Below are 23,341 nucleotides of genomic sequence, written 5' to 3'. Positions count from 1 at the left end.
AATATCGTGGAAGGCAATGTGGGGAAGAAAGGTAGTAATTGATCTTTTTCTTAACACCCTATGTAATTTCCCAATGCAGAGAAGATATATCAATTGGTACCACTACGCACAGTCATGGTTGCACTTCCCATCATGCATCTGGGCAGAACAGTTAAATGGCTACTGTATCATTTACTGAAAGCTCAAATACACTAGATGGCAATATTTATTCACGATATACAAAGTCACATTTATCCTTTAAGAATTACAAGTCTGTCTATCCGTGGATCCCTCTCACAGAATGTTAATAATGTTAATGCCATCTTGAGGATTTATTGTCATAATAAACAAATACAGTACTTATGTACTGTATGTTGAATGTATATATTCTTCCGAGTTTATTCATTTTTTTCTTCATGCATTGCCAAAATGTATATGATAGGGAAAAATTATCGGGAATGATTGGAATTGAATCGGGAGCAAAAAAAAAAAAGCAATCAGATTGGGAAATATCGGGATCGGCAGATACTCAAACTAAGACGATCGGGATCGGATCGGGAGCAAAAAAACATGATCGGAACAACCCTACTATTTGGTAGTGCCGGTCATTTTTTTTCCACTCAGATGCACATTTGATTGGCTGATGACTAGAACCCCCACATTCACACAATCCCGACAGAAATACTGCCTTCTCCGCCCCCTTTGAAGAGGAGGGATATTTAGGAGTTTTTTTTTTTTTCCGGCCAGCAGCAGCCACTGTAAGTCATGTAAAAAGATGTCAGTGTTGTGGAAGTGGGGAACACACCACTAATTTTGCTACTGAAAGTCAAACCTGCATCAGAGTTAGCATAACATTAAACTGTGTGAACTTGCTAACCTATAAAAATCGAGCAGAAAGCTGCTTAAAGAGGTGTATTTCTCCCTATGAAAATGATTTTAACTTTTTTCATATTTATGTATTAACCAGCTATTCTATTTTTGAGATATGTACCTAATATGTTTGGTGTTATCAATGTCCCATCCCCAGCAAAAAGTGTACATGCAGGTTATGCTGTAGTAGCGTCCCTACCAATGTTGAGACCAAACCTACGCCCTTGCTTCCACGTGACCGATAAATATATTGTACATGAAATCTGCACAAGGTAGATCTGTGAATTGTGGTTGAGAATTAATGAGACCATGGTACTTTAACGGCTTTCAAGCGTTTTCATCCTTGAGTGTAAATCACTATTTATGTAACATGTCAAACTACATTATGTGTAACAAACAACCAATCAGAGCCCATTTTTGCGCTATGTTCGCAAATAATATTTGTACACTTTCTAATCATTTGTGTCATTGATGTTTTATGTGCACTATTGTTGTTTTCTTTCAGAGGGAACCGCCTTTAAAGACATAGAAATGGAATTTTGGGTGTTGCTGTCTGTGTTTTAGAAAATGCCTCTGACTCAAAAAAAAAAAAAAAAGTCATTGTGCAGATGTTTTTCTCCTTATTTGGCAGAATTTTAAGTTAACTAGCTTAGATTTTGGTTACATCTCTTGAAGGTCAGACTGCCTTCCTATCAATGTGGCCTAGGTCAAGGTGCTATGATGTCATTTTTGAGCTGTCCCAAACAAGAATTTTGATCAAATGCCATAATTTAATCTGCAAAGCAGTTCTCTTTAAAAGTTTATGTATATTGGTACATGTTTTTGTTAGAACTCAGCAATTTTCTACAGATTTTTCCCTTTTTATATTTAATGATGATAGTAATATAGAATTAAATAACCTGGTGCTTTAACTTGAATATTATTATATGCTATGCACTATGCTCTATACACACAACAATGACACTTGTGATGCAGAGTATTCTTGAAATCAGCAATGTAAATACTTGAAGAAGTGTCAGGGGTCAGGTCCAACAATAATCTATATAAATGGATTTGGAAAGATGCATTGTTGTGGAGAGGACCCAGATGAGGCTGTTACTTTACTATTAGATTATGGGAATGTGTTCAGCTTTTACCCCATTCCAGAGCAGGTGTTTGCTGTCAGAGGGAAGTTGTAAGGATAGCCAGAAAAAGAGAGACCACAGTCTGCAAGAAGGAATTCTACAAATTTGTTTTTCTGGTGAGTATTTTTTTTTTATGGTGAATAAAATAAAATAATTCTTAATTCAATAGACTGTAATATGGATTTTCTAATGTAGGGGTCAGCAACCCGCAGCTCTTTAAACTCTGATGTGGCCCAGTTTAATTTTGAATAAATGAATATTGCTAAAATTTATTCTGTCGAATGTGAGATTTAAAACAGAAATATAACTTTCCTTTGCAGGCAAATTAAGTCAGGCTCACTGTTTTGTGTGATACCCAAAACACCACACACGTCATTTATTCACCAACTATGTAAAGTCACGGTTGCCCATCGGAAGCTATACCCAGCATTCACTTTACATCAGGGGTGTCCGAACTTTTTGCAAACAGGGCCAGATTTGGTGTGGTAAAAATGTGGGGGGCCGACCTTGGCTGACGTCATTTACGTAGAACAATATATTTAAGCAAATTTTAGCAAGCCATTCTGTGTGTCACATTTGCTTTATTATTTTTTTGAATTAATAATTTTAACAATCTCACAACTAGCCTTTGTGGTGTTCTCTTTCGACTCTCTGGCTCTAGCGAAATACCACTGCTGTGAAATTAAACTAGCTTCAATTTCTCGCTGCGTATCTTCCCCGCGAATCTTGTTGTACATGTCAGTGTGTCTTGTTTGGTAATATCGCCTCACAGAGAACTCTTTAAAAACAGCGACTGTCTCTTTGCAAATGAGGCAAACACAGTTGTTGCGTATTTTAGTGAAGAAATATTCCATTTTCCACCTATCCTTGAAGCGTCGGACATCGCAGTCAACTTTCTCTTTTTTGTTGATTGTCCCCATTTTAGAAAATTGCAAGTAAAGCGTAACATGGGGTAATTTTGTTTAGAGTGCTGCTGCCTTTTAGCGGGTAAATGAGGAGCAGCATATAGTATGTAAGCTACTTCACATGCTGTAGCAGTACTGCAGACCAATTTATTACGACGGTGTGCAGGCCAGACGTTATTGATTTTATGACAGATGCTGGGGGCCGGATGAGATTTGACCACGGGCCGCATTTGGCCCCCGGGCCGGACTTTGAACATGTCTGTAGTTGGTGAATTCACGACCTGTGTGTCTCTTCTGTGGATTAAAGTGGCTGACCACTGATGTAATATGATTTTACATCATACATAAATTGTCCTTTTTGTCCTGAGTTGGTAGAAGGAAAGTATGTTTTGCCATGGTTAACAAGTTGTACAATGAAAAGGTGAAATATGTTTTGCCATGGTTAACAAGTGGTACAATAAATAGGTGAAATATCTGAAATCAGGTAATCAAAAGCTACCAATCATCATCAATCATAGGATTTCAGTTATTATTTTTATTTAATAAAAACTAGATCGCATTTCATACATTAAGCGTTTGACTGCCATTGACATCTAATCCAATTTCACTGGGAGGGCTAGCAGTGATCATTCACTACTGGTTTCTCCTAGTCAAAATGAAACGAATGTCTATTACGGATCACGTTTTTTACGTCAATGTTGTTTCTACTACTAGTTACAAGTTACAACCACAGCACATACTCTGAATACTATACCTGGGTGGCAGTGCAGATGTTCACTAAATTTCAATCAATTAAAAAAAAACAACAACAGGATGCTTCATTTAATCAGACTCTTTATGAACAGCAGTTATTTCCACACACCTCCGTCAGATGCAAATTGTGGCCACAGTGTGACATTCTAACAGGTTTGCCTCATTCTCATGGTTTCATGTGACAAATGTGCACTGCCATAGGGTCAATGAAGAATGTAAATACATTTCCATTCTTGCCTTCCAGGAGTTTGGAGGTCATTGAAGGGCTTGTATGCGTAGATATGTCATGCTGGAGGAGAAAAGCAGGAAACAGAAGAGGAACTGGATGCGGGAGTGGCGATCGATGGGTAAGTCAACAGGATGGTGGGGGCGAGGGGGATCAAACTTATTTGTCTCGCCTTCTGTCAAAATGGTTACTGATGTTCATCCTGGTAACATTGCTCACAACGTTTCACCAGATTATGGTGAATGAAATGTGCATGATAATCTCCCAAAAATGGTTGCCTCTGTGACACACACAAAACCTCCCTTTTACATACAAGGTTTCTGATGTTTTAAATCACACGAACATTATTTGAGAGTTGCAAGTACTGTTTTCGAGGAGATTTAAAGTACCCGTGACAGCATAAAAAAATCTTAAATAGCATTATTATGTGAATTACTATCATATTTTAAGACGATTCCACTATATACAACAATTTGACAAAGCGAAGCTGACGAGAAATTGGGTCTTTTAATCTGCCTTTTAGCCCCGCCTGTCATCATAGCGCTCTAGCGTCCTCAGGTGGGGAATGACGTCAGCAGGGTCACGATTTCATCTGATTTAGAATTCAGCCCATTGAGGGGGAATTATTCAACAGGAGGAAAATGCGACCGACAACATCAAAATGTCATGATTGTTTCAATCTCTCTACTCAGATATTTTTACAGGATATTCTTTTTATCGAACTACAGTGTATCACAAAAGTGAGTACACCCCTCGCATTACTGCAGATATTAGTATATCTTCATGGGACACCACTGACAAAATGATACTTTGACACAATGCAAAGTAGTCTGTGTGCAGCTTATAAAATAGAGGTAATTTATTTTCCCCTCAAAATATAGCCCCTGGCAACAAAAGTGAGTACACCCCTTAGTGAAAGTTGTCAATATTAACATACAACATATCAACTTTCAATATTTTGTGTGGCCACCATTATTATACAGAACTGCCTTTACCCTCCTGGGCATGGAGTTGACCAGAGCTTCACAGGTTGCCACTGGAATGCTCTTCCACTCCTCCATGACGATGTTGCGGAGCTGCCGGATATTTGAGACTTTGACAACCTCCACCTTCTGCTTGAGGATCCCCCAAAGATGTTTTATTATATTGGGTTCAAGTCTGCAGACATGCTTGGCCAGTCCATCACCTTTACCCCAGCCTCTTCAGTAAAGCAGTGGTCATCTTGGAGGTGTGTTTGGGGTCATTGTCATGCTGGAACACTGCCCTGCGACCCAGTTTCTGGAGGGAGGGGATCATGCTCTGCAACAGTATTTTACAGTACACGTTGGAGTTCATGTTTCCCTCAATGGAATGTAACTCCAACACCTGCAGCACTCATGCAGCCCCAGACCATGACATTCCCACCACCATGCTTGACTGTAGGCATGACACACTTATCTTTGTACTCCTCACCTGGTCGCCGCCACACATGCTTGAGACCATCGGAACCAAACAAATTAATATTCGTCTCATCAGACCATAGGACATGGTTCCAGTAATCCATGTGCTTTGTTGACATGTCTTCAGCAAACTGTTTGCGGGCTTTCTTGTGTACCGTCTTCAGAAGAGGCTTCCTCCTGGGGTGACAGCCATGCACACTAATTTGATGTCAAGTGCGGCGTATGGTCTGAGCACTAACAGGCTGACCCCCCACCTCTTCAATCTCTGCAGCAATGCTGACAGCACTCCTGCGACGATCTGTCAAAGAAATCATTTGGATGTGATGCTCAACACGTGCGCTCAGCTTCTTTGGAGACCAACCTGAGGCCTGTTCTGAGTGGACCCTGCTGTTTTAGAACACTGAATAATCTTAGCCACTGTGCTGCAGTTCAGTTTCAGGGTGTTGGCAATCTTCTTGTAGCTTTGGCCATCTTCATGTAGCGCAACAATATGTCTTTTAAGATCCTCAGAGAGTTGTTTGCCATGTGGTGCCATGTTGGAACTTTCAGTGACCAGAATGAGAGAGTGTGAGAGTTGCACTACACATTTGAACACACCTGCTCCCTATGCACACCTGGACCTAGTAACACTAACGAGTCACATGACATTTTGGAGGAAAAATGACAAGCAGTACTCAATTTGGACATATAGGGGTGTACTCACTTTTGTCGCTAGGGGTTTAGATATTAATGGCTATAATTTGAGTTATTTTGAGGGGAAAATAGATGAACTGTATTAAATAAGCTGCACACAGACCTCTTTTCATCGTGTCAGTGTCATTTTGTCAGTGTTGTCCCATGAAAAGATATATAGTGGGGAGAACAAGTATTTGATACACTGCCAATGGGTTTTCCCATTGGCAGTGTATCAAATACTTGTTCTCCCCACTGTACTTAAATATCTGCAGAAATGCAAGGGGTGTACTCACTTTTGTGATACACTGTATTTTTCTCCAGTTGCCGAATAAATGGTATGGTCATGTCCCCGAGAATCAACGCCAAAAATAGCCCATTTTCGGTGGACAAACCGACCGACCTTTGAGCGCGGAGATGCTCGTGGCCAAGCCGAGGAAAGTGCATTATCGGCGGGCACGTAAAGAGGACCGAGTGGTCTGGATTGGCCAGCCCCCGGGATGAACAAGTTACAGCTCGTCGTTCTACTGCTGCCAGTGCTCGTGGCCAAGCCGAAGAAAGCGCATTCTAGGCGGGCACGCGAAGCGGACCGAGGGGTTTGTGCGACAAGCCGTCGGCCGAGTGGCCTTGGTAGACAAGGAGCATTGTCAGCCAAAAAATGCAAGCCACCTACTCATTAAAACGTGAGCCAAGATCTCAGTATTTGATACACTACAAAACACGTAGTTTACTAACTTCCTCTTAAGTCCAATAGTCCCAAAATTGTCAGACTTGTTTTGGCCAATCTCCGCGGTGAACGGGAACTTTTTGAAACCCAAAAAGGCTCACAAGCCTCTCTCTGGTGCAGCATCAAAAACCTGCAGCACATTTGGCTGGCGTGATGCGAAAAATAAACGAATCAATCCGCAAAATCAGCTGAATCTTCAGTCCATCTGCATTTTGTGAAGCAATGCTTTATTGTGAGATGCTGACCCAGTTGACATTACATTCGCTTTCTTCCTCCATCCAGGAAGTCACTCATTTTCATGGCGAGGGATTAAAAAAAATGTATTTATAAATCGATCGCTTCCACATACATCCAAACGATCCATTTCATTCAGGAGCATAAAATACCGCGTGGAATATGAAATAAACATGCTTTTTATTGTCATAGGCACTTTAACCTTCTTAGACTCTTGAAAAACACTGTCTTGATGCGAGATTTATTTTTGAAATTATTTAATCACAATACATTAAAGCCCGAGCCTTAGTTTTTATATACATGCACACACATTCTTATAGCAAAGTCTCTGTCAAGTGTTAAAACACAAAGCCAAATTGTATAATTTTTACGTTAAGTTTTCACACTACACATACAGTATAGCAGTTAAAGCAGGGTTGGGTTCCCAGACACCAGCATGATGTGAATCATATGGTTTCTTTGTTAGACTCTAGGCAATTCAAAAAAAAAAACAGGCCTGCAGTGCTTCCAGATGTGGTCTGCCAGAAAATCAGGAAAAAAACATCTGCGTGAACATGAACGGTGAACACCCTGCACCGTACGCCTGCGTGCATACACACATAAACTTTTGTCACATCCTGCTTATGCACAGCAATCACGCAGCTTTGTATATGCCCATACATTGAAATAAATTGTGTGTATATAAGATGTTCAGTACATGTAACTCACTGGGTGACTCACCAAAGGATGTTACTCATCTAACTCAGGACGTACAAACCAAATATAAGTATTGAATGAGATGCCATTAGCGTTCACAGGCCTCTCAGCCATGCACTGTATGCTTCACAGAGTATACTTCCTGTTTACCAATAATAAGCAAAGTAACGCAGTACATTTACTACATTACATTAGTTGAGTAACTGTTTGAGAAAATGTACCTCTATGAGTAGTTTTACCAACCCATACTTTTTACTTTTGTTTGAGTAGATTTGTGAAGGAGAAACGTCACTCTTAATACGCTACTGTGGGCTACTCAAGAGTCGTTACATTTTTCCTCTTTATTCTACGTATTAGATTTTACTTCATTTTTACCAGGGATCCCCACAGTGGTGTTTCACCAATGAGAAGTCACAACAACATCACATGACTCCGTTATATAATTTAGACGTAACAATACAGTTACAAGACCACACACAAACTTGCCGGCCAATGATCACGCCAGCCTGTTCAAGCACGTGGCACCTTTAAAGCCCCATAAAAAAATTAACTATTCCACATAGAGCGCAGCCGTCAACATTCCCCAAAAGCACGGATTCCAGCAACTCTCATTTCTTGTCGGAATTCGATGATTTTTTGGGGGGGGCCTAATATTGTCATCTATTAAGTTATAGCACAGTATATTAATAACAGTTCATAGAGATGAAGTTGTGCTGAGAAAAAAAATACCATTGTTAAAAAAATAAGACATTGTAAGCAGTAAATTATTACTTCAGTATTATTTTCACTGAATACGTTTTTTTCACTTGAGTAATTTTTTGGGATGACTACTTCTACTTGACGAATATTGTTTTGAAATAAATATCTTATCTTATCTTACTTGCATAACATTTTTGGCTTCTCTACCCAACTCTGATGGTAAGCTTATTGAGCTTCTTTTACTTTTGCTAAACTCAGAAGTGGGTAGTAACGTGTTACATTTACCCTATTATATTTACTTGAGCAACTTTTTGAGAAAAATGTACTTTTAAGAGTAGTGTTACTTAGCCATACTTTCTACTTTTACTTAAATAGATTTGTGTAGGAGAAACACTACTCTTACTCCGCTACTTTAGGCTACACTGGTCGTTACATTTTCCTTGCCTGGTACACCAGACTCACCGCTGTTCCAGCTATTGAGTCTGGCCACCTTTCACGCGGATACAATTTCAAGGGCGGAGCAAGCCACAGCAAACAGACAGCGGAGTGGACCAATCAGCGACGGGCAGACGTTACTAAAATGACGAGGGAAGGACGAGGGACTTGCGCGTGGAAGTAAACACACGAAGAGAGAGGAGTTTATTCAACATGGCTAGCGTGAGACAGACTGTTGTCAGTGATTCGTGTCGATGTGTTTTTGGTAATTTAAAACGGATTTTACCGTGGATTGGAACATATTCTCGGCTCTCCCGTTCACCATCTGTGTTGTTGCGGAGACGACTTTCGACGCGCAAGAATGACGTTGCTCGTTAAGAACACGTCAAGCAAATAAACGAATCTGATTTGTCGATTGATTTTGTACCTGCTCGAGAGGCCGTTAATGGGCTGGTTCCCAGACTATACTCTCAGTGTTTGAAAAATACAGGGAGAATAGTCTAGCAGAGCCAGGCAAACATTTTCCCTCTTTATATTACATACAGTATTTTTTTTGCCAGAGATGCCAACAGTGCCTCAACCAGTTTCACCAATGAGACGTTGCAACAATGATCACATGACTCCATTATACCAATCAGACCCAAGCTTGCCATTCTATAATCACGCCAGCCTCTTCAATCACGTCGGCATCTTTAAAGCACCGTAAAAAATTTAAGTATTTAACATAGAGCGCCACCATCAACAGGACTTGAAAGCGCGGATTTTAATCTCTCTCCCAGTTTTTATTTGGCACCGATTGACCTCGGAAAACAGGAGATCTAATTCTTTTAGTTTCATTATAGGAAATGTGTTTTATCCGCTAGAGAGCACTCATGCTCTTTGGACGAATGATGCTTCATTTCTGAAGACTTTTTTCTGTCACTGGAATTCAATGTTTTTGTTTTTGGGTTTTTGTATTTCTATGGCTTAATGTGGTTATGTAATATGTTATAGAAAAGTATAATCATAACAGTTCATAGTTAACTTTGTGCTGAGAAAAAAATACCATTGTTTAAGAAAAACATCTTAAGCAGTTACACACAATGTTAATGATTAATTGAGTACTCTTTTAACCAAATACTTTTTAACTTGGACTTCAGTTTAGTTTATTGGTGCGTACATTTTTTGGATGACTCATTTAACTTGTTGTTACTTATCTTGAAGTAACGCTACTCTTATTGGAGTAAAATTTTTGGCCACTCTACCCATCTCTGGCTAAATCTTTTTTTATACTGCATTTCAAAAGTAACCATATTTGAGGTAAAGCCTTGAAAGAGAAGAGACTGGGTGTGTTCAAACATTGCTCTCGTCGGCAGCCTCATAATGCATCATTGTCGAATGACGGAATTTGCTGATTTTTTCATTGGCCTCGATCCTTTTATGCAGTGTATGCATGCCTATTGCGTGAGTGAGATCTGTGCATAGCCAGCTCATGTTAAAGTAGCCACCCACATGAAATGATGTGTTTTGGTCACAGAGTCAGTCTAGAGTTGTAACAATTTTGTCAGGATGTCAGTATTATGGAGGCTAAGGCACATGGACTTAAATGTAATAAAGCAAACCCGAGATTTAGCAGAAAGAAGTTGAAATTATTTGGAAGAAAAACAATAGGCAAACTGAACCAAAAAGCTCTTGAGCTAAAGTAACTTCAAAACAAATGCTTTCGAAATGGTAACAAGTTGAACAAACAAAAAAATCCAGGAACGCAACAAACGTATTCTTACGGCATAACCACTGATGACAACCCAACAAAGAATGAACAAAGACTGGTGACTTCCTGTAGCTGTACTTAGATTAATTACAGGACAAGAGAGCTGGAGAAGACACAAAAAAAAGGAAGGCGCCAACACATTTGACGCAAGAGCAGAGCTAATGGGAGCAGGTATAGAAAAGGATCAGTAAATAAACAAAATACCTGATGTTTGTCAAATAAAAAGTTAAGTCAGAATTTGCGGTCACAATTGACAAAACCTCCGATTGATCAACTCTATTTAGATTGATTATTTGGAATTATTGTTTACCACACAATAGTCCAAATCATCTTATTTGAAGCGACTGATTATGATGATGATTGTCATTTTTACCTATTATCTGATAAGTACAGAGAAAAGCCATGAGCAAATAGAATAGCAAATGACGTCACAAGCAGCTGCAGGGAAGCTGACAGTTTCTTTTACAGCCCAGCACGTTATTCAGCCCATTGTAAAATGGACATTCAAACTCAGATTTAAAACCACATATGAGAGTGGCCGAGATCTGATTTGAAAATGTCAGATGACATGTGACTAGGCTTGGTCAGATCGTCAGGGAAAAATCTCACTCGAGTCGATTAAAGGCCCAAATGTCCGATTTGGATCGCTTCAAACTTTGGTCTGAATGGAAAGTAGATCTCACTTTCAAAAAGATTGGGTTCTCATTCACTCTCATGTATTTACTTATTTATTTATTTATTTATTTTTGTTTTATATCATTGAATTCATCCAATCATTAATCAACAGAAACTAGAAAAAAGAATAGATTTAGCAAGACATTTCAAAGCAAAAATCATTACCTGATTGTTCAATTAATTGACGGAATGATTGACGGACTAATCCATTCTAAAAAATACTCAATAGTAATAGGCTGGGTTCCTTCAAGTATATCTGTCTACCATTCGTAAGAAAAAGTTCAATCTTTGTTTTACCAGAATAGAGAATTTTGTCTCATGTCTGAGGGTCCTTAAATGAACACTAAGATTCGCACTTCAATTATTCATGAAATGACCCTAATATTTCAATAGACATTAAAGAAACACGTGTTTTGGAAGTAGTTCTAACTCAGTTCTCAATGTTTAACCCGAGATGTTCCCATTTTAAAAGTCGATTGTCAGCCTATAAAAGTTATTGTTTTTGTTTCTGTGTTTGGTAGAAGGCGGGAGATCCACTATTAGCCAACTCAGAGCTGTCTCGAAACAATCCCAGCTTGAAGGTCTAATGACAATTCCCTTGATTTCATAGTTGATTTTTTTTGCCCTGATATGCTATGACACCCGGAGAACCTTTTTACAGACATGTTTGTACCTTTCCAAATCATGTTCACTCAAATTAATTCACCAGATGTGGACTCCATTGAAGATGACGACAAGACCTTGCGAAGTGAATTCGGAATTTTTTTCTAAATACAGAAAACTTTTTTTTAAGATAATTTCTGACAACGTTCAAAGGTTTATAAGATGGGTGCCCGTTACGCTGATCGCTAGTGTGGGTAGCTCGCGGCATTAAAAAATATATATACTGGTATATATGGCGGAAATCACAGACAAGACTGAAAAAGCAGTTTCTGCTCCTGCACTCCTCGTTAAAAGAAATTGCTGTATTTTAAGCCAAAACAACTGTTGTTTTTGTCTATATGCTGCCATAGCAGATTCATGGTGCATTAAGCCCCCGAACTATTTTTAATTTGTCCGTTTTACCCTGAAAACTCGTTTACAGACGTCGCGCAACTGCTTTTGTTTCAACCCAGCCATAAAATGAAGATAATTAATTACATTTAATTCAAAATGTCTGTCGTTTTTAGCTTAGAATCATTAATTGTCTCATATGTCTCATATTTTGTTTAAAAAAAAAAAGACAAAAAAATTATTCACTCACATATTTTAAACTTTTAAACAAATTATGTCACATTGAAAAAAATGGCGTCTGTAAAAAAGTCAGGGATATCTACCTCATAACTATCGCTTAATTATATTTTTCTTTTTGTTACTGTCGCATTTTCTCCGATATGTTAGATGATAAATAATCGATCCAAACAAAAAAATAGAAAAAAAAAGTTTAAAAGGGTAAATACATGAAAAAGAAAATCTCGACCACTCCTTGATGTCTGCGATTTCTGCATCGTAACCCTTGTTATATTACCGTGTTTCACCCATAAAATCCCCCAAAAATCCAGCTGTGGCCTCTTACAGCTGTGTCTTGACACTCAGTGATACATGCTGCATGGAGTTTTTGGATCGAACAAGGTAAGTACGCGATAATATCTCCTTAAAGTCACGGCGTCTGTAATTCTGCTCTCACCCCCAAGTAGGGTTTTGCTGTTTAAAAAACTTTTTTTTTTTTTTTTAAATATCCTCCTGTCCAAAAATTTTTCTTCCCCCAGAAAAATTAAATTTTAAGCTTTCCAATGATGTATCACATGTGCATATCGGACAATTTTGAAATTTGGCCAAATTGGGGGTCTCAGAGCGGAACTTCAAGTCACCTGAGTGTTTTCCGCCATATATATATTTTTTAATGTACATACGTAGTAAATTATTTTGTGTGAGCAACTTTTTTGGAGTTATACAGCACCCCCACCCCGGTGTTAAGGTAGATGGCGGAAGGTTGTCTCCTTGAAAAGTAGCCCTTGGAGCAAAACAGTGTGAGCACCCCTGATTTAGAACAATGCATTGCTGAATCTTGAAAATAAAGCTTGAAACTGTTTTCTACCATCTAGAGGCCTAGCTTAAATGTCGCCTAGTGACAGCCCCCTCCCTCCTCCCCTGCTTTTCAAGATTATTCAACAAAAATGTGCCGACTACTTCATGACGCATAGCTTTGGTTCTCAAGCAATAGACCCTACTCACCAACGTCATACAATGACGTGTCGCTGTATCTGGCCGCCATATTGTCCGTCATTGTTTATCCGTATTCTCAATGGTTTCAATTTGTCGTGCAATTTATAGTGCAATTCATGGAAGCCCCGGTGCTTTCAAACGCTGTAAACTCATTGGATGTGTTGCATAAAAGGCGTTATGTGGAAAAGCTTCAGTCTATCCATTCGCCAGAGCCATATTTGATGCCTAAATCGATATTTTTCGACCCGCTGTCTTCGCCGTCTCTGCCTGACATCTGCTACCCTGATATCTACAACTATCTTGTCCACAGAAACTCAGCCTTTTCTCACGAAACTTTGAAAAACTTTAAGAGCAGCACTCCAAGCAACATTACCCCGTGTGACACTTTACTTCCAATTTTCTAAAATGGCGACAATCAATTTAAAAAAAAGTTGACTGCAATGGCCGACGCTTCAAGGATAGGTGGATATTGGACTATTTCTTCAATAAAATACGTAACAACTGTGTGCCTCATTTGCAAAGAGACAGTCGCTATTTTCAAAGAGTTCGATGTGAGGCGATATTACAAAACAAGACACGCTGACATGTACGACAAGATTACACGGAAAATATGCAGCGAGAATGAAAGCAACTTGAAGCTAGTTTAATTTCACAGCAGCAGTATTTCGCAAGAGCCCGAGGGTCGAAAGAGAACGCCACAAAGGCGAGATTGTTGAAATTATGAATTTAAAAATAAATAAATAAATAAAGCAAATGTGACACACAGAAGGGCTTGCTAAAATTTGTTTAAATATATTGTTCTACATAAATTAGCCAAGGTAGCCCCCCACATTTTTACCACACCAAATCTGGCCCCCTTTGCAAAAAGTTTGGACACCCCTCTTTAACTGATTATCTGTAGACGAGGTCAGCTTCTTTCACTTGGTACCAGCTAAATATTATTCAAAATGTAATGATGGTGGAAGAAATAAACATCTTGAATTTGAAACTGTATGTTGTCGGCGATTAGCCTCGCAATGATCTTAATTGTGGTTGTCAGCCCAAAACCCTCTAATTATATATTAAATGCATCTTACCAGATATAAAATGACTACTACATAATCTGTGGTGATCATTTTTGTGCCCAGTTTTCTCGTCGAATTGTAGCCGTCCGTCTCGCTCTCCTCTCCGGGTCTCTCGGAATACGGTAGAACTTCAAGTCTCTCCGTCCATCTTCTCTGTTACTGCAACCAACCGCCACACACACCTTCACCATTTTGATTATTAATGTTAACGAGCAGAAAAACACGCCATAATAGGAGGAATTTACGTAGCGGTAATGCGTAAACACGACGAGTTGACGGACAATAAGGCGCGGAGGCGTGGTTGTGACGTCATGTGAGTAAGGTCTATATCATGTAATGAATCAGTGACCATTTGAAAGGGGAGTTTTAAATGGTTGCCACTAGGGGTGCTGCAGCATTTGTGCTGCGCGTAAAAGATCCCCAGACTTCACCATGTGTGATTTTTTTTTTCTTCTTGTGGGGGATACCTATTGTTCTCTAAATGGACCACTGGAGATGCTATGTTTCTGGTTAAACATTTTGAGGTTATGATAAAAATAATTGATAGCTTTAGGAAATGTTCTCTACAGAGGAAACTCAGCTTTGACACATTCCCTATATGTCTCAGGCTTTCTGGCTTAATATGAGAGGAAGCATGGGCGATTAAACTGAGGGCATAGAGCTGAACTGAAAAAGGGGTGTGGACAGAGCGCACACTTGTAGAAAGAGAGAGAGAGAGGAGGGCATATAAAGGAACAACTGCAAAAGACAGACCTCACAGCTAACGCCCATCTCCCTGCCCCTTCACTCATTCAGCTCGCCACCTCCAGCACGCGCTCCCATCCCTCTCTGACCATGTGGAGGAGGAACAGCATTGCTATCTTCCTGGTGCTCTGCACAGTACTATTATCCAGTAAGTGACCTATTTTAACATTTTGAAATGTAACTTTATGATTGTATTTAAAAAAAACATTTTCTTTCTGTCCGTCTGTGGTGTTCCGCTTAATGTTTTTACCTATTTGTATGCATCTTTATTTTAAATAGGGAGATAAGTTGATCAATTTGCACATAATTTAGTAAAAAATAGATGCTGCATTGTGCGTGAATAAGGCACAGAACCCTTAAACAGTTGTGATTTGTAACACAGTTAAGCCCCTTCACTCAGATATCTCTCAGTCAAGTGTAGAGAATCCCCATGGGATGGATAACGTAGGAACGCTAGAAATAGTAACCTGTTGGAAAAATATTGGCGGTTAATGACTTAAACCATGAGCTTCAAAGGTTTGGCAACATGGCAAAATGGTGGCTCCAGACACAAAGAGTCTGCCCAGGAGCAGAAAGTTACAGTTGAGAATAATTAGGCTTTGTACCCTGCTGCCTCTGGGTATGTGTGCATGCATGCGGCGTGTGTATGAGAGGCCTCATGCTAATTGGATGGTGATGACAACACACAGCTTTCACTCCTTTGCCGCCCTCAAATTTAAACGTGTTCTTGTTAAGTCCAGGTTTATTGACTTATGCAGAAACATATGGTGTGACCTTAAACAGCACACTAGCGAGAATGGAAATAGCTCAGGGACAACTTTGAGAAGGGAATAGAGCAGAGGATGGTTGAACATGCTTCTCATTTATAGAATATTGAGGGCTGCTGTCTACATGAACTGCTTACCAGATGTTAATTCAATTTACAGCTACGTGGAAATCCCGTTACTGTCTGCGCTCCTCAACAAGACATTAGATCATCACACATCTGTTTGCTATCTTATTTTCGTTGACATTAAAGTTCAATGACATTCATAAAACATTTAAAATATTCTTAATAATATGGTATCTGCTTGTTGAGGGTTGAAGCAGATTTCAGAGGCCAGCTTACATTTGTCAATGGTGTGATGATCACACAGACTTGAAACATTGTTGACACTTTGTTTAACCGGCAGCACTGTGTGGATATGCAGACCTGATTGGAAAAACCAAATAAAAGTTCTCGTGCTGACAAAAGTGATGATTGCATGGAATAAAGACCAGCGAAGTGTTTGAGGTCAAAGGTCAACATAAAATGAAGTGATTTGTTGTATTTTGCTCTTGGCGTGGAACTGCTTCGGATCAGGAGGTTTAATCGAATCCACATTAAAATTAGTAGCACTGATGTCAGCAACAGCTCAAGGGCAAGGCAGCTGACTTTGTTGTAGTCACACAAACAGGCAGAGAGTTGCATCTCTCGGACTGAATAGACCACAAAGGCATTCAGATGAAAAAGTTACGCAGATGAAAGTGGAACTATAAGAAGAAGCAACTTAGTTGTACCACCACATCTGTTCTTGTAAATAAGGACTGTTGCAGGCAAACGTGAGAGAAACTTGATTACTTAACTTGAGTGTGTTTACAAGAACAAACATGACAGAAACAGAAGAGCATGCAGATCACACAATTCTCATTACTTTGTACTTTTGCATGCATACAAGTTTGGTGACACTACAAGGGTTTGTTAGATGATGTCATTCTACCCCCTCCTTTCGCGTTACATTTTCTTTTGGGGGGAATACCCAATCTGTTCAAGATTGAGCGGGGTGGACCATTATGTCTCCCTTTTGCTTGTCATCTTCAATGGCGTTCTCAATGATGAAGTCAAGGCCAGAAGCAGCTGTGACAGTCAGTGTTAAAATCAACCACATTGCACTAAGATTTTGGCTCAAGGTTGGGAGTTTCCAAAATGTGCAGTGCATGTGATTCAGTCAGCATGCCCTTGCCAGTGATCAGTATGACCTTTGTGTGTATGAATATGTATCATGTGACCATGCAAGTTAGTGTAAAACATTGAAGCCTTAGATGGCACACAAAACACTGAAACTTTTTCTATTTCATTGCAAAGTGCAGCTGTCGGAGTTAAATTTTTATTATGGAGTTATATATGTATGTCTGTTAAAGAAATTTTTTTTTACAATAAATCGCCATTTATCGATAGCATTACCAGCTAACGTGGTGAGATGCTGTGCAAGCCCTTCCCACACCTTCCGCTGTCGACAAAAGCCTAAAACAAGAGCAACATGAGGTTCAGAGGGCCAGGTCATGATCTGACTCATAGTTAAAAAATAATTAATATATGTTTAATATGAAGCATACTCTATTGAGAAAATGTTAAGGAAGTGTAGCATTATTTTTTTTCTCCCAAAGTATTTTTTCTCCCCCAAAGGAATGAGACAGCCCCTCCACTAGATGGAGCTCTAGGCAACCGCCTTGCTCGCCTATGCTAAGAGTCGGCACTGCCCCCGGGCTGCAAGTTTGAGACCCCTGATTTAAGGATATCACAAATCCACTTTTGTTTCTCAATTTTAATTCAGTTGAATCTGTAAATTTAAGCATGAGCACAATGTTACCAAAGATTTTCTTGAGACCGTCAACATTCTCTTGTTAACTTGTATTCATGTCAGATGCTGAGGGGTGTGGTTCCGTTACATAAGCCTTGGCAGATAGCAGTCTTAGGTCAGGACAGGGTGTGGGTTCACTTGGGCCCCAAGTTACAGCGTGATCTCGCAAAGTAATTAAACATGGAGCCTGTGTGCCGTCAATGTGCCAATTATCCACAGTCGTTGCTTGCGAGCTGAGCTCATAAAAACCCGAAGCCAACAAACCAAATAGCGGCCGCCATCATTGTCCACGCCGTTACCTCATCTGCCAATCTTCACAAACACGCTGGTCGTGACGAACTTCTGCATTATGTTCATGTGACACCAGTGTTGATAAAAAAACAAACAAACATATTTTCAATTGGGAGGAAAAAACTCACAGCCAACTCAATGATTATTTGGAAAAGGAGGCTGACCTGTAGAAGTAAATCATCTAGTGACAACATTTACCCAGTGAAACAAGCCTAATGAATAGCAGACCGCGATACCGGTTAAACCTTCCTGTTCCAATTACTGTTCTGGTGAGCCTTATTGTTCTTTGTTCCACACGCACCCTGCAGCACGACCACATGATTTAAGCAGTGTAAAGAAGAATAGAAACCAAAACAAAATTCTCTGCTCTTGTTTCTCCTCAACTTCGAGAGAGTAACATTTGATTGGACTGGCAACACCCAAGCTAAGCTCACGATCAGCCATAGTTAATAAGCAGCATGAAATCCAAAACAAGGAAGCATGTCATTCCTGCTTGACATTATTATTCCGTGCCTTACAACCTGTCAGAGTCATCTTATCAGAGCGATGATTACCTCAGGGGCAAAAATTGCTCGCTTTAATTTTGTGAAAGCATACTTAGTGTGTTCTAATCATAGGCGGAGTTTGACTTTTGGGGCAGGAGATAAGTTGACAATGAGTGCTTTTTTGTTTCCCATCATTCTTGAGGGGAATTCTAAATCAGGCTGCTTTGGCTATACTTTTTGCCAAGATCGTGAACCATTCAATGTGGTACGCCGGCCGGTGTCGTGCCAATGTAGTTACCCCAGTCAAAAATTGTATCCCTTGGGCGGAGCCATATGAAGGTAGATTTGTGTCTTTATTATTTGATTTAAAAAAGTTGCTTCAATAAAACCAAAGTTGCTTCAATCGAAACATATATTTTTAACCCCCCCAAAAAAGTCGCTTCACTCAAAAAAAAAAAAAAAAAAAAAAAAAAAACTGTTTGAATGCAAAAATGAATTTAAAACTCAAAAAACTCAAAAATGCATGTGAAAGCTATTTTTCTTTTTTTTTTTTTTTTTTGGGGGGGGGGTGTAGTCAAGTTTTTTTTTTGATTGAAATAATGTTGATTTGTGTTTGGGCCACATTTTGGCTAGGTCATTTTTGTCCTTATTATTGAATCAAAAAATAAAAAATGCATTGCTTTAAAAAAACATTCAAAAAGAAAAATCAATCAAAAAAAAGAACAATTTCAATCATGGAAAAAGTTTTTGAATGCGAAAAAATATTTGAGATTGAAAGTTTTTCATTGGAACACTTAATTTTTCATTGAAAAAGTTTTCTTTGATTGAAGCAATCCTTTTTTTTTGTTTGGGCCATATTATGGGTAAGACATTTGTGTCTAAATCATTTAATCCCAAAAAAAGTTGCTTCAATCAAAAACTATATATATATTTTCAATCAAAGAAAAAATCATTTGAAAAATAAAATTGCCCTCCCCTAATTTTTTTTTTTTTTTTTTTAATTTATATGCAAAGCAATTGACCGTCTACGTTGCTAGTCACATGATCTGTTCAAATTTTTTTTAACCCATTATAAAAATATATATTTTTCATTTATTTTTTTGCAGTTTTATTGCTTTACAACTTTATATATATATATATATATATATATATATATATATATATATATATATATATATATATATATATATATATATATATATATATATATATATATGTATGTATAGGAAAGTCAATTACATGCAATGACACTTTTTTCCCACCGGGGGGCTGCCCCCCCCCCCCCCTTAAAATCTGCAATCTAATCAGAGCAATGATTACCTCTGGGGCAAAAATTGCTCTCTTTAATTTTGTGAAAGCATACTTAGTGTGTTCTAATTACACAGAATTGCTCACTCAAGATTGGTAACTGCATTATAAATGCTGAGTGTATGAACTCCATATGTGGTTTAGAGTTTTCTCCGTAGGTTTTCTTTGTATTACCTTTGGGGTCATAATCGTAACCCCAACCTGATCGTTCAGGGCTTTGAGTCTGTGACTCTTTTTACAACCTTTAGTACACCCACCTACTCAGTTTCATGTACAAGCAACAGCTGGAATGGAGCAGTCGACATGCATCTGCCCTCAAAGACACAGCTGGCGTTCCCACTTTCTGACAAAGTGGACGGACTATTTTGGAAACACTGGTTTTGAATTTCACGTGCTCCGATATTTTTAATGAGCGAATTAAGGGTTGAATAAAAACATTGGCCACTCTACTTTCATCCTTCTTGGGGGTTCGCTCCCATTTGGGATTTTTATAACGCATGTTTTGCAGCTACATGAAGAAAAAAAGGACATATTTATGCTAAAATGTATGGTTATGATTACTGTATTGTCAAGTGTGGGTGTTGTGGTATTCTCATATGGGGGGTAAAGAGAACCACTTAAGTAGGCCACATACCAAGAAAACAATACAGTACATGCAGTGCTTTTTTTCCACTGTATAACACATTTTTGGGGGTAGTATTCACCAGATTTTCTGGACTATAAGTCACACTTTTTTCAAAGTTTGGCTTAGCCTGTGACTTTACTCAGGTGCGAATTATATGGTTGTTTTCATTTGGGGTTTTTTCCACACTGAGAGTTGCGAAAAGGGCGATCTAAGTGTGCCCTCTACTTCCAGAGTTGGCGGAGTTGTTCAAAAGTTAAAGTAAAGATAAAAGACTTTAACCTTTTCAGAGACAGTTGTCACTACAGTGGACAGCGATTTAAAATTTGTCACAAGACTTTAACTATATAGTGAAAGAATTTTAATGAAATTAAAATGGGGAAATAACATATTCACTGGTTACAGCCCCAAGTACCACTCTAAAGTAGATTTTATTTTTCATAGTATTTGACTAATTGCATGTCATGGATGACGATAGACATCCAATTCATTAACTGGTAAGACAGTACATGAAAGGGCTAATGGATTTGGGAATGATTTGGAGTGAGACCGAGTTGTGTAAACAAGTTGTGTTGTTTAGGAAAAACTTATCTGAATAACTAGTTTTACATTACATTAACAGATGCTTATTTAGCCTTTTATTCTCCATTTTGTTATTACATAGAAATGCGTGTACAAAAACAGTATACTAGTTCTAAAAAAAGAAAAAAATCATCTTCCATTTGAATGTAAAAGTCAATTTTCCATGACGATGCTAACACAAACATGAAACTTTACCCCCACAACATGGGAAAGTTCCCTTCTGCGTAGCAGTTTACATAGTTTTCAGTTGTCTTACCACGCCAAATGTATAACTAGCATTTACAAATATAATGTACTGACTAGGGCTGTCAAAAGATTAAAATTTTTAATCGAGTTAATCACAGCTTAAAAATTAATTAGTCGTAATTAATCGCAATTTAAACCATCTGTAAAATATGCCATATTTTTCTGTAAATTATTGTTGGAATGGAAAGATAAGACACAAGAACGGTTATATACATACAACATACTGTACATAAGTACTCTATTTTTTTATTATAACAATAAATCCACAAGATGGCATTAACATTATTAACGTTATTTCTGTTACAGGGATCCACAGATAGAAAGACTTGTAGTTCATAAAAGATAAATGTTATAGTTACAAGTTATAGTAATTTTATATTGAAACCCCTCTTAATGTTTTCGTTTTAATAAAATTTGTAAAATTTTCAATCAAAAGTAGAGTTAATATAATAATAAGAAGAATAAAAATAACAATAAGAATAGCGTGACCAAAGTCTGGGTAAGTTTTATGTGTATTCTGCATAGCTATTTTGATTGGGAATGCCAGTTCTCTTTGCACACAACTACTAATTCTCCCACCACTAGGAGGAATAACATTAGTATGGAACGGCGCTGCCCCCAAGCGGCCGGTGGCATTCTCTTCACTCTCAATGTGCATAAAAAATAAATTTGAGGCAATGCGTGAGCGGGTCATTCCGTGCATGCGTTAATTGCGTCAAATATTTTAACGTGTTTAATTAAAAAATTAATTACCGCCCGTTAACGAGATATATTTGACAGCCCTAGTAATGACATAATCAAACAAATCCTTAGATTTGTGGTTTTATCTATTTTTACCATAAATGTCGCAATCACCGCTGTCAGCTTCATAGAAAACCACTACAGCGCTGCTTGTGCTTGGAACTACTCACACCTACATGAACCACGTGACCACTGGCGGCGAGATCAGAGAGTCACAACTATCTTTCTAGATGGCTCTGACCATACCTAAAGCACAGTCGCTTGTGTGAGCGTTATCTATGGTCCACACTTTGTACCCCTCTGCAGGTCAATCTGTGGTGCTGGGAGTGCTGTGACAGACACATCCTGTCCAAGGATGTGCATGGATACATTCCAAAACGTGTTGTTGTTAATTCCTTTCATACCCCTACCAACACCACCCCCTCCAAACGGTCTTATGTTTAGTTTAAAAACACCAGGGGTGTGGACTTGGTGGAAATGTCAACTTTTACCACCCTTCTATGTGGGAACAAAAACAGTTGTCAATACATGTATTCGAATGGTGCATTCAAAGACTTTTCAGGGCTAGAAATAGAGGCGTGTTAGTTTTGATAGTTATTTCTTCCATCAATACACATTATTAAAATATTCAGTTGCTGTTGATGCCAATTGTTTAACCCTCGAAACAGTTTCCTCTCTAGGAAAGTGGCTGTTCTTTTGTTTTCCCCACTTATTATAGTGACCCAAAAAGGACAGTGGTTTGGCCTTGGCAGAGATCTCGGAACTGTCCATTGACTTTGACTTGAAGTGTTCACATGCACATCAGTTAGCCAAAACCACTTGCAAAAGATAATTGTAAGGAACTCAGGATTCTAACGTTGTGGTCAAACATATTGTCCTTGCTACATTCACCCAGTTTGGAAACCAGCAGCTTTATTTCAACGGCAAGTTCAAAAAAGCCAAACATGTTGTGGTTGCAGCCTCTAAAACAGGCTTCTTTCTGATTTATGATGTTGGAGATAGCCACTTTGTTTTCTGACTTACTGGTTATTTAAAAGAGGATTTGAAGATGTCATTGTAGACACTTGTTTTGTACTTTTTGATAATTTGATACTTCAAGTAAACAAGATAAAAAGCTGACCAACTCAACCTTGACAGTTATATGTAATTGATCCCTCACTTGGTTGAAAGTATTTACAAGCAGACGCAGAAGGTCGACTCAAGGGTCTTCTCTGGACATCTGGAAGCAACACGGGTGTGGCTTCAAAAAGAGCCAGGGCGTTGTCTCTA

General features: G+C 38.7%; 1 protein-coding gene across 1 annotated transcript in view; it reads left to right on the top strand.

The window, feature by feature from the left end:
* The first annotated feature begins 3,891 nt into the window (after positions 1-3,891).
* The window catches only part of cd34 (CD34 molecule), a 48,961-nt gene continuing 29,511 nt past the window's right edge, over positions 3,892-23,341 (top strand). Inside the window, exons 1-2 of the mRNA XM_057830449.1 lie at positions 3,892-3,978; positions 15,249-15,345. Of these exons, the coding sequence (XP_057686432.1) occupies positions 3,913-3,978; positions 15,249-15,345 (163 nt within the window). The 5' untranslated portion in view covers positions 3,892-3,912. The remainder of the gene's footprint in view (positions 3,979-15,248; positions 15,346-23,341) is intronic.

The sequence above is a fragment of the Corythoichthys intestinalis genome, chromosome 2 (genome assembly GCF_030265065.1).
Source record: "Corythoichthys intestinalis isolate RoL2023-P3 chromosome 2, ASM3026506v1, whole genome shotgun sequence".
Taxonomy (NCBI): Eukaryota; Metazoa; Chordata; class Actinopteri; order Syngnathiformes; family Syngnathidae; genus Corythoichthys; species Corythoichthys intestinalis.
The sequence above is the reverse complement of the archived record's forward strand: the minus strand, read 5'-3'. Positions and strand labels throughout refer to the sequence as shown.